This window comes from Mandrillus leucophaeus, unplaced genomic scaffold (genome assembly GCF_000951045.1).
Source record: "Mandrillus leucophaeus isolate KB7577 unplaced genomic scaffold, Mleu.le_1.0 Scaffold490, whole genome shotgun sequence".
NCBI lineage: Eukaryota > Metazoa > Chordata > Mammalia > Primates > Cercopithecidae > Mandrillus > Mandrillus leucophaeus.
In genome coordinates this window covers 2,229,157-2,245,990 of record NW_012105254.1, presented here as the reverse complement: position 1 = coordinate 2,245,990, position 16,834 = coordinate 2,229,157, and the positions used below count along the sequence as shown (strand labels likewise).

At 43.2% G+C, this 16,834-nt stretch overlaps 1 protein-coding gene across 1 annotated transcript in view; it reads right to left on the bottom strand.

Moving 5' to 3' along the window:
- Positions 1–16,834, bottom strand: part of TMEM27 (transmembrane protein 27) — a 38,184-nt gene that overhangs the window by 13,091 nt on the left and 8,259 nt on the right. Inside the window, exon 4 of the mRNA XM_011995529.1 lies at positions 4,990–5,103. Coding sequence (XP_011850919.1) covers positions 4,990–5,103 — 114 coding nt within the window. The remainder of the gene's footprint in view (positions 1–4,989; positions 5,104–16,834) is intronic.

Here is a 16,834-nt window from a genome sequence, read left to right as displayed (position 1 = left end):
TTACCCTTCCCTATAAATTTCTGCACAAACTGCTCCTTAATCTACATGTAATTAAAAGTGGGTATAAATATGACTGCAAAATTGCCCTGAGCTGCCAGTCTCTGCCTACAGGGTAGTCCTGCTCTGCAGAAGCAGTCACAGAGCAGTAACATCACTGGAGCTGTAATACTGCCTCTTCAATAAAGTTGTTTTCTTCTACTTCTGGCTCTCTCTTGGATTCCTTCCTGGGCAAAGCCCAGAATCCTCATGGGCTAAGCCCCAAATCCTCATGGGCTAAGCCCCAGTTTGGGTTTCACCTGTCCTGTGTGAGTAGCATCTAGATTAGAATGACAAAGCTCTATTTAAGGTGGCTTACATAAATATCACAGCCCCCAAAAGTAAAATTACATGTAAAATATGGGTGATGAATAGGAGAAGTAAAGAAAACCAGAAGCTAAAAAGAAAACATGAACCAGGAGTGGCTTCAAATTCCTCAACTTGATCTTGATCTTTTTTTTCATTAATTCAACAAGCATTTGCCAAAAACTTACTAAATATCAAATACTATGCTAGATGCTGGAGATACAATGTGAAATTAAAATATCAAGGAGCTTACGGTCTAGAAGGTGACAGATTAGTAGATCCACAACCACGGTGCAGTGCAAAATGTTCTGTGAAAGAGGCAAATACGGGCACAGTGTGAGCAGAGGGAAGGGCCAAGTACACCACTGTGAGAAGTCAGAGCTGCTTTGCTCTGGAGGCCATTTTTGAGCTCGTTTTGAGGGACAAGGAGGAGTTTATAGACCAAAGTATGTAGTGAGCACAGGAATGGAGACAGGGTAAAGTAAGACTTGTTCAGCAAACTGCAAGTAGTTCCATAGGACTAAAGACAAGTAATGATTTAGGAGTTCAAAAGCCTGGAAAATTGTTACTTTTCCTAGGAAATATCTGCATTTTTAGTGGTGGTGGCAGTTAAGGAGAGGTTGGTAGCAAAGACTTATTTAATTGAAACCAAATAAGTGAATTTCTAACTGTAAACTGGAGAGTCCTTGGAGATATTTTATGACCTTTACTGAATTTATATTACACAAGCTGCCTTTGTCTACCTCTAGAGCAGCCTTGGAAAACAGAAATATAATGTGAGCTTCATGTGACTTAAAAGTTTCTAGTAGCTGCACTAAAATAAACAGATGAAACTAATTTTAACAATGTATTTTTTGTCCAATATATCCAAAAAAATATAATTTCAACATGTAATCAGTATCAAGTTGACTTTGCATTTTGTTTGTTTGTTTGTTTTTTGAGACAGGAACACTCATGGCTCTTTGCAGCCTCAAACTCCTGGGCTCAAGCAATCCTCCTGCATCAACCTCCCGAGTAGCTAGGACTACAGGTGTGTGCCATCACACCTGGCTCTGTGTGTGTGTGTGTGTGTGTGTGTGTGTGTGTAGACAGGGTCTCGCTATATTGCTCAGGCTGGGGCTCCACATTTTATTTTGTACAATGTCTTTGAAATTTGGTTTATGTTTTACACTGTGAGCACACCTAACTTTGGATTAGTCACATTTCAGGTGCTTAATAACCACATTTGGCTGGTGGCTACGGTACTGGACAGCTCAAGTCTACAGCCTGATAGTATGGCTTGAGAATCTCTGCAGGCCAGCACCAGGCTATCAGGAAAGACCTCCTTTAGTAAATAAATATCTCTGCTGAGGCATGATTACTCATGGATGTGACAGTGAACCCTAGCCAGACAATCTACAACAAGGGATTTTTATCCAACAATGGAATATTTTATTTTGTCATAAACTAATATTGATCATCTGAGAGCACAAACTTTTCCACAAAATAATGAAACCCACTGCTAAGATATAACTCAGAGAAAAATGAAAAGTTGCTCTGCATTCTCATTCTAACTTCCTAGTTGGTTAACCCTTTGTTACTTGCTTACTCTAGGCTTGGAATGCATTCTATCACCTCGCAGACCGACTGGAAGTTCTAGCTCAGGTACATATTAAATCTGCTACACCACTGGAATCACCAATTGGCATCAAGCATCATGTATATCTTTCAGCCAAGAGTGGTGTTGAATTAAGCCAGGCCCTCACAAAAGTACTAAAACAGACATCTTGGAATTAGTTGGTCACTTCTTTACCTCATACCATGAATACTCTGTATTGGTAAAAAGTCCAGTACTCTGTTTTGCCCATTTCAACTATTTTACTTGAAATGAGAATTCTGTAATTCTCATTCTGTTGGCTATTCCCACTTCCTAAATAGTTTATCCTGCTAGGACCTTTGAAATAGACATTTTGTGAACAAATTCATGTACTTCCTGGACCTTTACCCCATGCACTTTGTGTAAAATGACCAACCAATTCTGAGATGTCTGTTTTAGTTCTTTGTGTACTCTGGAAAACAGGAAAAATCACTGGATGTGGTGGCAGCATGCCTAGGTTCAAGTCCTCACTCTTTCTCTTTCTAGCATGGTGGCCTTCACAAATAAATTAATCTCCCTGAGCCTCAGTTTCTTCATTTATAAAGGAAAGATAATAATAATTACTCAAAAATTATTGGTGTTGGTTGGGTGCAGTGGCTCATGCCTGTAATCCCAGCACTTTGGGAGTCTGAGACAGGAGGATTGCCTGAGGCCAGTTCAAGGGCAGCCTGGACAACATAGCGAGACCCTGTCTCTACAAAAAAAAAAAAAAATTTAAATTAGCGAGGCATAGTGGCACATCTCCCTAGTCCCAGCTACTTAGGAGGCTGAGACAAGAGGATCACTTGAACCCCAGGAGTTCAAGGCTGCGTGAGCTACTATCATGCTACTGCACTCTAGCCTGGGCAACAAAGCCAGACTCTGTCTCTTAAAAAGAAAACAAAAAAATTGTTGGTGTCATTATTAAATGCCACAGATGCATAAGAACATTCCTTGTGAACCAAAAAGTGGTATGCAAATATTAGGTGGAACTAGTATTATTTTGCCCAATCACTTAGATTCTTCAGCCTTGAAATTCCTATTATTTGCTATCTAAACACCATCTCCTTTTTTCACTCTATCCTTCCTTTGTAGTATAGTTTCCTTTATTTTCATCCAATCCTGATGTGCCCTACTAATTCCCTAACATAAATTCTCATTCTGTTGGCTATCCCCACCTCCTAAACAGATTCTCTTGCTAGGACCCTTGAAACAGACATTTTGTTGTGAACATATTCATGTATTAATACTTCCTGGACCTTCACCCTAAGCACTCACTCTTCCTTCTCCTATCAACTGAAGGCCTGGTTTAACCCAGTGTCTTCATTTTCCTTGTAGCCCTCACAGATCACAAGACATGAATAAAATCTTTTTTCACATGAAGTATGATATTTTTAATTCTTACTCCCTAAGTGGTGAGAGTCTTAACAGTATTTTTAGTGGCAAAAGTGAAGAAGCAATTTAGTTCAAAGTTTCTTGTTAGGGAAGATTCAATCATTTCCCATTGGTATAAATCCTCAGTGCCTTTGCTTCAGCAAAAGAAACAGATGATGTTCACAAAAACCTTTGACATTTGATTATATACTCATTATCTTAAGTGTTAACATTTTACAGAGAGCTAATGAGTTATTCCAGTAGGTATTTATCCTTGGTAAAAATAATAATACGTATTTCAGTAACTTGTAAGTCTTTTGCGGGGAGAGCTACTTTGTTTTGTTCTAGTTTATTTCCTGAGCTCATTTTTTGAGTAGACCTTTCCCCAACATCAATCAAATGTGGTATTTGAAGTTTTGACACATACTAAATGCACAGTAATTGAAAGAAATACAAGTTGCATCCTATTAATTCTTGAAAGTCATGAATTCATTTCACTTTTGAGTTTCTTACGATCATAAGGAGGGAAGGAGTAAAACTGTCAGGAAGTAGGCCGGGCGCGGTGGCTCAAGCCTGTAATCCCAGCACTTTGGGAGGCCAAGACGGGCGGATCACGAGGTCAGGAGATCGAGACCATCCTGCCTAACCCAGTGAAACCCCATCTCTACTAAAAAATACAAAAAAAAAAAAACTAGCCGGGCGAGGTGGTGGGTGCCTGTAGTCCCAGCTACTCGGGAGGCTGAGGCAGGAGAATGGCGTAAACCTGGGAGGTGGAGCTTGCAGTGAGTTGAGATCCGGCCACTGCACTCCAGCCTGGGCGACAGAGCAAGACTCCATCTTAAAAAAAACAAAAAAACAAAAAAACCTGTCGGGAAGTCAGGAAAAATAGTAAAATACTTGAAATGGGCACAACAGAGTACTGGACTTTTTCCTGATTGTCCTGCTGAGAGCACTGTTCTAGGCAATTTCCATCTCTTATGGTCTTTGAGCTATTTTGCAAATCCATAAGTTCTTGAAAACTAACATAATATAAATGATTCTTGTCCATAGAAAATCAAATGAACTGTGTCTAGTGGAACATAATTGGTTACTGCCTGAAAAATAGACTGATGCATCTTTCTGTAGATGCATTTTACCATTCCTCACTTTCTATATATGGGTGGTTCCTCGAAGTCTCCTTGAAAAAGGTTTTAACATCTTACTAGTGCCCTCATTAACTAATGAGATAATAAAATTTTTGATAGTAATAATGTTTAGTTTGCATGAGTCATGATTTTACCTTTTTTAAAAAAAAATTATCTTTTTAAAGTAAAGACTATATATTGACTGAAAAAGGTAAGCCATTGGGTCCCTAACTTCTGCTTACTCATTGCTGGTGGTACCACCATCCCCTCCGGCTGTGACAATAAAAATGTCTCCAGACATTGCCAAATGTCTCCAGATAGTGCCAAATGTCTCCTTGAAGGCAAAATTGCCCCTGGATGAGAACTACTGATCTATACTCATCTTTAACAGAGACTAACAAAATGAAATCTTTTACATTTTAATAAATAATTCATGTGTGAAACAGACAAAACTCTACAATATCTATTTTTAAAAACAGTTGAATTAATCAGCAAGTTGATCGACCAATAGAAGGCATATTTAAGGGTGATTACCTTATGGCTGTTTGCACCTCAACAGCAGGAAGGGTGTGATTTTTCGAAGGGTCTGTAACCACAAACCAGAATGATACCCTTTGGGTTACATTGCAAAGTAGGACATGGGAAATTCTGCAGACAGTGGAAAGAAAAACTATATTAGAAGAATATCATAACAAACGGTATTAAACCATTCACTCTGATGCTATTATTATCTTAAGAAACATTTTAGCTATGTTTAAAAAGTCATTTCTACCATTATAAAGAATGATTTCAGTAAGAAGAAAATCATAAAGGAAATTCCCATTGTTTCAAAATCCTATACTTGGGGATCATTCGTTATAGGGAATAATAGGGAATCTGCCAAAAAATAATAATAGTCAGTGGAGAGTATCAGGGATCTCATTCTCCATCACCGGTTGGTGTCAGCCTCTGTTTCCCCAATGCTTGGCCCTCTCTGAATCATAGAAACCTTTGGTATTTTCTCATTAAACTCTTTTTAGTACCCTGCCCATTCATAGTCTTTCACCTCTCAGACCCAGAGAGGATCTGCTGCCCCCTTATGATTCAATACTTGCTCTGTCTGCATCTACTGTCTCTCTTCCACCCCAGCATCGGGGCCAAGACAAAAGACACCTTCTGTGTGTACTTTTGAAGAAAAAGTTCTCAAAAACAGTTTCTTTTACATTGCCTTGAACGAACCTCCAAACTTAAGCACTATAATCAATTCACCAGCAGTCTTCGAACTCTTTGTTTGGCAGTTACACACTTTTCAACTGCAAATTGGAAATGTGACTCACTCTCCTCTGTATTACCATTAAAAGTGAAAGGGGAGAAATGACAGTGTTCAGAGAGAGACAATTTATACATGGATGGACTCAGGCTGGAAATTATAGGAAAGTCCACATAAAATCAACATTGCTAATGCTAAAACAAAACCTGATGGCTTTCCCAGTTTACTTAAGAGCAAAACTGCAAAAAGCAACATTAACATCCATCCTAGAAGAATCTGATACGAGTAAAGGATTTGTTTAGAGCATCCATGTGTATTGTGATCATTATCACACTGATCAAAGAGAGCACCCTTCTGTCAACAGGTATCTCCGGTTTTCAGGACCTGGCAGAAATTCTTCTGTGTTCTGCCTTTAAAGGTCAGGTACAAAAGTAGAGGCAGCTGCCAGGCCCCTTTGCCCAGAGCTAAGTGTCTGGGACCATGAGTGGGAAGGATTGAGGCTTGAACCTCCTTGGTCCGCCAGACAGCATGGGGCACCACCCGCCCGTTCTGCAGCTGCGCGCCGCAAAGCTCTGGCCTGGCCGTGGCCACCTGCCCCATGCGACACTTGCTGGCCAGACCATACCTAGCACACAGTGCCTCGTGCACTTTCCGACATTTTGATGCCAAGGGTCGCTGGTCACTGAGCACTGACATTTGATCTCGGACCCTGACCGCAGATTTCGGAAACTTCTGGCACCCCAGTGTCTACTGAAAGGCCCCACCCACTGCCCTGCTCTCATGGGCAGCTACCTGAGCCGCTTCCTGGGCTGGCTCTGGGCCAGAAAGCTGCGCCCTTCCTCAGCCCCCAGGTCCAGGAGAACTGCAAGGTCACCTACTTCCAAGGGAAGCACTGGGTCCGCACCCGGCCCCTCCCCACCGCTCCTCCCAGCTGGGACTACCCCCGCATCCGCATCCGGAGAGAGATGGTCCCCGCCCCCATCCACCTCCGGAGATGGTCCCCCAGGCCTGGAGGTGCTTTCCCAACAGGCCGCCGCTGCGGAGAAACATCAGGCCTGGTTTCTCCGAGGCTGGCGTGGCTTACGTGAAGCGGTGGCTTTGGACCGCCCACCACTCCCCCAGCCTGTCCACAGCCTGGTGACTGTGAAAATCACCCCGCTGGAGCGCAGAGGGAGCCCGACGCCCAGGCCATCTGCCTTCAAGCCTGTGATGAGAAACAGAGTGGGCCATTCCTTTGTGCCCAGGTCTAGGCCGCTGAGCAGAGGCCCCCACTCCCAGGCAGCGTTGTCTCAATCCTCGCGGCCGCCTGCCATGCTGCAGGATGTGCGGCTGCCAGGCGCCCGGTCGCCGAGTCACCGCAGGAGCGCTGGGCCTGCGGGCAGCACTGCCCTGACGCCTCAGGTTTGCCTGCGCCTGGAAGGAGGTTCGCCAGGGCGGCCATGAGCCTCTGAGCACACCCAGCCTGCTGCCCAGCTCCAAGAGTCAGGCCCCTGCCACCACCTCCTGAACCTCCAGCCCTCAGCGCCTTCACCCTACTGACTGTGGTTCCACCCCCACACCAGCCACCGGCCCCACCAGGGCACTTGCCACCGCTCCAGCCGACCACTCAGCGAGCCCCAGGCCCACCTCTCCTCTCCCTTAAAACCCTTCCCTTTTCCTTGCCCATTCGCCCCTGCCCTCTCCCTGGGGACAGAAGGCATGCTTCTCCCCAGTTTCCCCAGTTTCTGCAATAAAATATTGGTTGTTGTTAATAATAATCGGTGTCTTTATTATAGAGATTGTCATATGCTTTCTTTCAAAGACGACACCATGGTTTCTCCAGCTTGGCACTAGTACTTGGGCCAGATGGTGCTTTCTTGTTGGTGGGGGGAGGGGGGCGGGGGACGCTGTCCTGTGCATTGCAGGGCCTTAGCAACATGCCTGGCCTCTCACCTCTAGGTGCCAGCAGCACACTCACAGTCCTGACTATCAACAATGGCTCCAGGCGTTGCCAAATACTCCCTGGGAGGTTAGAGAGGTCAGAAGTCATACTGGTGAAGAACCACTGAGGATCAGTGACCTCTAGTGGCAGAAACAGGCAAGCCTAGTCCCCCAAAATGTGCGGTTTTGTAATACATATCAAAGACGCAGGGACAAACCAAATGAAGTGGCCCATGCTGGACAGAAAACATTTTCACCAGTTTTCTAGAATGCTTGGGGTGTGAATGATTCCTGTCGTCTGGTCTTACTAGCAATCAGGAAATGCAAAATTGTTACAAATGAGCTACTATTTTAAACTTTTCAAACTGGCAACAATTTAAAAGTTAAATAATACCAAGGGCTGGTAAAGACGCATGGAATTGGAATCCCAGGTGACGCTGTAGAAGCAAGGAGTCCAGCCACTCTGGAATGGCGTTTGGAAGTGATTCCTAGAACAGAAAATGCAGCTACCAGAACCCCTGTGGCACACACACACAGACACTGGTGAGGATGTTCTTTGCGGCCCTCGTCATCATAGCAGAGAATTGAAACAACCCAAATGTTCATCAGTACAGGAATAAAGTAAATATAGTATAGGCTGTCGAGGGAATACTGTTCCACAGATTAAAGGAAAGAAATAGCCCAGGGTTTCTCAACATCAGCATGATCATGCCACATAATTTTATGTTGTGAGGATACTCTGTGCTTTCCAGGTTGTTTAGCAGCAAATCTGAGCTCTATCTACCAGGTATCAGGACTACCTCCAGTAGTGACAATCAAAAATGGCTACAGGTGTTCCCAAATATCCCCTGAAGGACAAAACCACCCCCTGGTGGCAACCACTGAGCTAAAGCTACATATTTTTTTAAATAAAAGAATAAATCTCAGCCTTGCACGGTGGCTCACGCCTGTAATCCCAGCACTTTGGGAGGCTGAGGGGGGCGGATCACGAGGTCCGGAGTTTGAGATCAGTCTGGCCAGCATGGTGAAACCCCATCTCTATGAAAAATGCAAAAATTAGCTAGGCATGGTGACGCACACCTGTAATCCCAGCTACTCAGGAGGCTAAGGCAAGAGAATTGCTTGAACCCAGGAGGTGGACGTTGCAATGAGCCGAGACTGTGCCACTGCACTGCAGTCGGGGCAACAGAACAAGACTCTGTCTCAAAAAAAAAAAAAAGAATAAATTTCAAAAATACACCATCAAGTGAAAAAGATAAGAGGTAAAATATTATGCATAGTACATAACATTTATATAAATTAAATACCAAATAGAATTTCAGGCATAAAAGGTCGAAATCAGGTAAAGAGTCATTTGGTTACTTTGTCTGTATTATTCTTTCCATATGAAGCCTCTTTAAATACTGTTCAAACATGAATTTCATGGTATTCCCCATTAGAGAGCCATAGAATACAGCTGTAAACAAAGTCCTTTATCTCATGGAGCTTGCTAAGGAGGTGGAGACAAAAGATAAACAAGTAAATAAATGCATACACTGTGGAGGTGTGGAGTAAGTACTATAAAAAAAAAAAAAGGGAGGGCGTACAACTCCATCAACACAACTATGGCCCCAAATACTTTCCTCTGTCCCCATCACTATGGAACTATACCATGAATTCAAGTTCTTTAAATTTATTCAAGTTTCCAATGGGTGGCAACTCATACTTTAATACATTACCCTCAGCAAATAAAATGAAAATATTTTATCTACTTAGAAATAAAGATTTCCAAAAGATTAACATTTTTGCTGAAAATATTAAACCTTACATTTTCAATGGAGACAGTTATTGTTAGACAGAAAAAGTTCCTGGACTGAAACTCTAAAAACAAAGCTTTTATTTTGAAATTTACTACCTGCCAAATGGTGGTCTTGAGACAATCATTTCACTGTCTATGAGTTACTAGGAAAGGCTTGAGTTCTTAGTGTGTCAACGGGGGTGTGCTGTTGGCATTTTGGGTGGGAATGTTATGGGGAACTGTCTTGAGCCACGTGCCACACTGATTATCTCTCTTCCCCACCCTTTAAATACCACAGCACTCTACAGTCATAGATATAACCCCCAAACAGATCCCATTTCCTTATACTCCATGGGTGGCGGGGCGGGGAGGGTCAGTACCAAGTAAGAAACATTTCTAAATCTCTTCAAAAGTTTCAAGGTCATGAAAACAAAGAAAGACAGAGAAAGTGTCACAGAGTGGATCAGACTAAGGAGAAATAGATTCTGAAATAGAAAAAGGACAGTAGTTGAAAAATTGAACCAACGTGAATTTCTTTGTTGGGATAAATCTACTGTGGCTATTTAACATGATATCATCAGGGAAATGGGGTTAGAGCAGGGTTTCTCAACCCAAGCCCTATTAACATTTTAGCCTGGATAATTCTAGGTTGTCAGGGACTGTCTATGGTTTTGTATGATATATAGCAGCATCCCTAGCCTCTATATACTAGATGCCAGTATCCAATTGTGAAAAACAAAATGTCTCCAGAAATTGCCAGATATCCTTTGGAGCAATTGGGGGGAATCCCCCCACCAAGTGTTGAGAACCACTGGTACATAGGGCCTCTCTGTATTAACTTTGTAACTATTTGTAAATCTTTTTTTTAAATTAAATACACAGACATATACATACATATAAGAGCAAAGCGGTTATTTTAAAAGTTGCCTGGGCACAGTAAAAGTATCTACAAGAAAAATAAAAACTAGGCAATGTTTTAATGCTCTTGACTAGCTTCACTGGTAAGGAGATAACAGATTTAAAAATTTTTTTTTGAAATTAAGAAAGCTGTATTCAAATGCAAGATACTGGTACCCACCAGCAAAAGGATAGTATTAATAGTTACGTGAAATTTTAAAAAGTTCTTTCTGTTATACATTCAGATGTAAAATTATTCATTATGATTACTTCCCTCGTACTAGTGTCTTAAGCGTCATTTCTCTAAGATTGATATAAAGAGAAAAGGTAAATAGTTTTGGCTGTTTGTGGTCTTCTTCAACAGGAGAATGTTGTGTCCTTCGTACATGATGGTTCTGCCCAAATATGTAACTCCTCTTAAGATTCTAAGCAAACAAAAAGGTAACCTAATGTTCAACAAATGTCACCAACAGATATATAACTCTACAGATGTGTTTATATTTTGTTCACATACATGCAGTTGAACTAGGAATTAATAAGCCCACTTCCCACAGTAGCAATGTTGTGGGAAGGGAACCAGGGGAAAGCCTAGCCCTGCTCTGAAGACAGCCAAGGCTGTATATGAAGATGGAGACACACTCTGGGCTGGCGCTTCCTACTTGCTCGGATGATGCTTTCAGAAACTAACTGATGTCTTGGCCTCCCCAAGGGTAAGAAACCGAGGTCCAGCAAGAGCTAACACCCAGGCAACAGGGAACTGCTTCTACTCTGGCCATTGTGTGCTAAGTCCACCATAGGAGCATCCTCCTGTGAGACTGAGGTGAAAAAGAGTAAGAAATTGGGGGGATGGGGGGCACGGTTTTCTTGTGTCCACTGCACCTCAATAGACAGGCCGCTGGTTTAAGAGCCACGATGTTAAACATGCTTCATTCACTCACAACTGTTTACTAAGAGCTAACCTTGATTCGCCAATATGGTTAGGGATATGGTTAGGAAAAGAGTTCCTACTACAGCGGCATTTAGATTCCGTGCCCCATCCCATGCAGGAATTTAGTGATGCTAAGACTTCTGAAAACCAAGACCGGAGTCTTGAGCCCACCAGAGCATTAAATACCAAAGTGGAAGCCAGTAACCCCCACGGTGGCAGAATTTGCACATAGTTCCATGCCCTGTGTGAGAATAGACCCAGGACATGGGGAGGACAAAGAGCTTCTAGATTTCACATGGCTTGTCTGCATTCTTTGTCAGGAGGGTCTCTAATCCCTGCCCTGATTTGAACTTCATGATCTCCAAGCAAAGAGCACCTGTTTTAATTTGATCAGTTGCAGGGTCACTAGGGAGACTATCAAATACTTCGTCCATTTACAGCAGATTTCTCTGTGCCCTGGGACATGAGGACATGAGGCCCAAGTCTGTCCTGTGCTGTAAGCCCCTGCATTCCTGAAGCTTGGCCCACGTGGACCATTCAGTAAGTGATTGGGGAGACAAACGGATGGATGACAAAAGGTTAACATCTCAGTGCTTCTGACATCATTCCTAGAGAGACAAACTGAGGAAATAAATTGGTCCAGGGCTGTAATAACAGAAAAGAGAGGCAGGGAAGGAAGGAGGTTACTTTTCCAAAACTTTGTCTACTCACCTACAAATACTCAGACAACAAAATAGCACACAGAACTCTCTGGTAAAAGAAGAATCCTGAATATACTGTAGATGGAAGTAGCCAAGAACTGTAAATGTGAGGGCAGAAAGTTGGTGCTAAAAAGGAAGTAACATGAAGAATGACTGTACATGGTTCTGTAATTTATGTATTAAGGAACCAAAGGACACAAATTTCTTCCAATTATAGATTACGTGCAACTAATGTGACTTCTCCATGGCCTTTCTTCCAAATGTGACTACATTGAATGTCCTCCAAGATTTGTACCGAATGAAAAGTTGATCGACCAACAAGCATTTCTTGAGCTAAACATGTCTTTTTAAAGCATGTTTTGATGTCATAAATAAACTGAAATGCCATTAGCACAACTCAATAAAAATCCTACATTTTCAAGATTTTAAATATGAATGAGTCCAATGGAATTATTTTTTGCTGTTATTAGAGCAACTCAGTGAAACAAAATTCCAATTTATTGTTCATCATATTGTTTCACACATACATCAAACAGGCCAAAAAAATTAACAGCAACTTCACAGACAAAAAAAAAAAAAAAAGGCAGGGAGGGGAGTGAGAAACCTTTTATCTTTGGCCTTTTTAACCATCTCATACAAACTTATAGTACCACTAAGTTCATACATAAAAAAAGATACTGGAACACTCGGAATAAGATTTGTTGTTGTTGTTTTGCTTTTCTTCAATGTTTGTTTTTATTTTGAACCGTATCATGAACATGGTCACACCACAAGTAAAGTCAGAAGTAAGACGGAGAAAGCTCTGACGGCTGGTTTGATCATTTGAGAGCATTAAAAATGGCTGACCCCTAACAATATGTACAAAAATATACAATGAAAATGAAAAGTATTGTCAGGCGCAGTGGCTCACGCCTGTAATCCCAGGACTCTCGAGGCTGAGGCAGGCAGATCACCTGAGGTCAGGAGTTCGAGACAGCCTGGCCAACATGGTGAAACCCCGTCTCTACTAAAAATACAAAAATTAGCCAGGCGTTGTGGCAGGTGCCTGTAATCCTTGCTACTTGGGAGGCTGAGGCGGGAGAACTGCTTTAACCGAGGAGGTGGAGGTTGCAGTGAGCCAAGATAGCGCCACTGCACTCTACCCTGGGTGACAGAGTGAGACTCCATCTCAAAATGAATAAATAAATAAATAAACAGTGTAAATAAAAAATAGGAACCAATTTTTATCTTGAAGTACTTTTAAGGAAAAAAGCTGGGCTTTGGAAGTTTGGTTCTTTTTTTTCCTCCCCTGTTGCAAATTCTTGTGGTTTGGGTTGGGTGCTGAAGAGTGCTTGTCACCTGAAGGTGGCGTTGCCCGGCAGGCCTCTCTACTTAAAGATGACTTCACTTAGATTCTGAGACAGGGTGAATGGATGACGGTGGCCTTTTCTCTTTTTCTTTTTTTTTTTTTTAACTTTTCCTTTTTTGCAGTCTAGTCATCTTCATCAGTCTTCCGCTTCTTGGTATCAACGTTGTCATCCTCAGCATCTTCAACTGCCCATTTTCCCATAGCAGCCTCAGCTGCCTCATCTTCATCTTCATCCTGTTCCTCACCATCACCTTCTTCCTCCTCCTTTTCCTCCCCATAGTCTTCCTATCCTTCTACCTCACTGTCAGCCTCCTGCTTCCCATTTTCCTCATTAGCGTTCCCATTACCGGGACCATCTCTTCCCTCCTCTGCCTCCTCCACAACTTCTTTCTTCTCTTTTAAGATCTTGGTGATGATCTTGGAGCTGGTGTCCACAGTTGCATCTAATATGGTGGGGCACACCAGTGACCAATGCAGTGGACTAAAAAGAAACCGAGTTTGGGGACTGGCAATAATGCAGAGTCCGAGAAGCGCGGGTGTGGCTGCAGCAAGTTGGAAGCCAAACCCAGAAACAATGCAAATATGGCTTTTCAGAGCAGCCAGTGGGCTCGTGGAATTATTTGAATTCACTTTAATAATCATTTTGACCAATTTTTTTTTTACCAAGAAATTATATTAATTCATACATAAGTGACTTCTTTCAGCAAATCATGAAAAAGAGGTAAAAATGTTTACTCTTTTTCCTCAAGTGTGGAAAGCCCTGGTCTGAAGGTTTCTCTAAGAATTGGCTCCACTGCCATTTTTCATCAATGGCGCCAGACAGGGCCAATTGCTTCCAAAGAGTGGCAAGAATCTGGCTCTTGTTTCTGGAAATCAAAAGGACTAAATAGGTGCTGGGCTGCTGTTTTACAAGCACAAGACCGTTAATCCCCTTACCGTGGATACAACAGCACGTTGTTTCTTTTTAGATCACAAGACTTATCCTTGAATAATTAGGCAGAAGGAGAAATCCATTACATGTCCTACACCATTTAACTCAGAAAGAGAAAGACTTGCCTGAGTTAGACTTTACCTTTCTTGCTAAAAATGATAAATTACCTAAAAGTTGATGTTTGAGTAAACTAGGCATATTAACTTTCCAGTTGACCTGGGAATTAGACTAAACCTTGGATTAGATTATAGCTTCCTTAGAAATTCCTTTCAACATTTTAAAATTCTTGTGAAACTGTTTTAGTAAATCTGGCCTAAATCATATTGTAAACAGTTGAAAACACTTGGTTGCCATCTTCAATCCAAGTTCCAGGAAAACCTCAAGTAACCTCAACTAATGAAACCAGAGCTTTCTCTTAACTTCATTTTTCCATCTATCTCTCATTCTGCTTCTAAAAAAAATACAGCAATAGCAAAAAAAAAGCATTTAATATCAGAAACTGTGAATGATGATTTTGAAAGAGTTGTCTTGTGGCTGTCACATTTGGTCTATCTTTCTACAATGTCTACCAGGGCTAGGTTCTTGGGTGTGGGCCTGGTGCAGTGTGGGACCTGGTCTTAGCCCTCATTCGAATCTCAGTGCCCAGCACATAGCAGGCTTTCAGCAGAGGTCACTTGATCCTGTGGCTCCAGCCACAGCAACATAGTTCTACAGGCCGGCCTCGTGGACAGCAGTGAAGGAAGAGGTTGATGTTGCTCACACTGTTCCTTTTGGGCACTCTGTCACTCCTTCTCCTCGCCTCTTGACAGCATCTGGGGCAGATGGTGTGGCTTTCCTGTCACTTCCGGCTACTGAGGCATCCAGGCCAGTCTAACCAAAGCTGCCTTCCTGCCTCTCACCTACAGCTGCTCTCCTTCCAGCAGTTCTGGCCAGAGCAGGCACCTGAGTGGCGGGCTCCCGCCATTTGCTCCGGGCTCTACTCCCTCCCTGCCTGTGTCCCCCTCCCCCATGCTTCATTCTCCTCGCTTAGGGACAGGAAAGCAAGATGATGGGGGCATGAGATAGATAAGGAAAGGCCAAATTCTTCTTCCTGGACCAGGGCCCTTGTGGTTCCCCCTGCTGTGAGGGGTCCTCTGTGGTGGCGGGCGTCCAGATGCTCTCCACTCAGAATGCTCCTGTGGAGCCTTCGGGGGCCCCTCCCGGGACCTCTGCACTGCATCTTCCCCTGACATGGGTGACATGCTCTGACCGACTTCCTCCACCCCATCTCAGCTCTGCCTCCAGGGGTGTACGCCTCCAGCCTCACTCTGCTGCCTTGCCTTGCCCTGTCTCACTTAAGGACATGGGCCCAATAGGCAGTGACTCTATCCTGTTCCCTTCCAAAGCCCCTGCTTGGCCCCAGGAATATATTCAACTACAGACTGCTCAGAAAACTGCTCTCTTTCTCTCCCCAGTTACAGGCGCTCAAGCCAGCCTTCCACCATGAGACTTCTCCGGCTAAGAGGTAGCCACCAGTTTCTGTTCCAGGCACACTCTCAGTTGCTAGGGACACCATCATATTCTCTAGAACTCCAGCTACTGCTACTGTAGTGGCAACTTGAGGGGGTCCTGAGAATGTCTGTAAGTTGGGGAGCATCCCTCCAGAAAAAAATATGCCAGTCTCCCTTCTTAAAGACAACTGTATCCTCTATGAGCACTTCTCTACCTGACTTGAGGTAGGCAGGGATGCAAACAAGAATATCACTCCAAACACATCATCACTCGTAAGGAATGGGGACCAACTCATCAGCATGAACTCACTTGTCAACACCCTGGCTGGCTGCACTGGGGAATCTGCACAGGAACCCATTCCCAGCCCTGTTCAAGTCCTAAGGGAGTGGAAATGCCACAGCCCTCTCTGCAAGCCCACACCCTAATCCTCTCCGATCCTCTTAGGGAATCCCTGGCTTCTCTTCCACTGCCTGCCTGCGGTAATGGTAACTGGACCAGATCAGCTCTCCAACAAGACATCACTTCCTTTTTCAGAGCCAAGCAAGCTTCTACTGTAAGTATATGCCAATTGTATGTTTCCAAATAGGAAGAGGCATGCTCAGGAGACAATGAGCTTTGTATCACTGGTGGTGATCAAACTTGATATAAGAGATGTTGTAGATATCGCCCTGGGTAAAAGGTGGGATGAAAGTGAGACTATTCATTATTCTGTTAATTACTTGAATATCTTTGTTTTTAATTCATGTGATTTGGTTTATTCTTTGTACTTTACAGTTTTCTGCAATATTAGTGGATAAACAATGGTGGGCAGGGGAGACAATAAACAGCCAGTTCCCAAAACTTGGATCCTGAAGCTATCCTGGAAAGGAATATTTGCCACACTCCTTCAGTCTGCCCACATTGGCACCAAAAGATTTCTGGAAGGCGGCTTTAAAACTTAACCCATATGCCAAGCTACTGGTGTCTTCCATCCACCTGCCACACTGAAGAGAAGCAGCCTCTCCGCAAAGCTATTTTCAATCCAATCTTGCATTATGTGGTGCCCTTTCCCATAGCTCTTCATGTGGGGGTGCAGCTTCCAATATGGCAGTGCATGTGGAATCCAGGCCAGCAGCTGAATTGCATCTTAAACACATC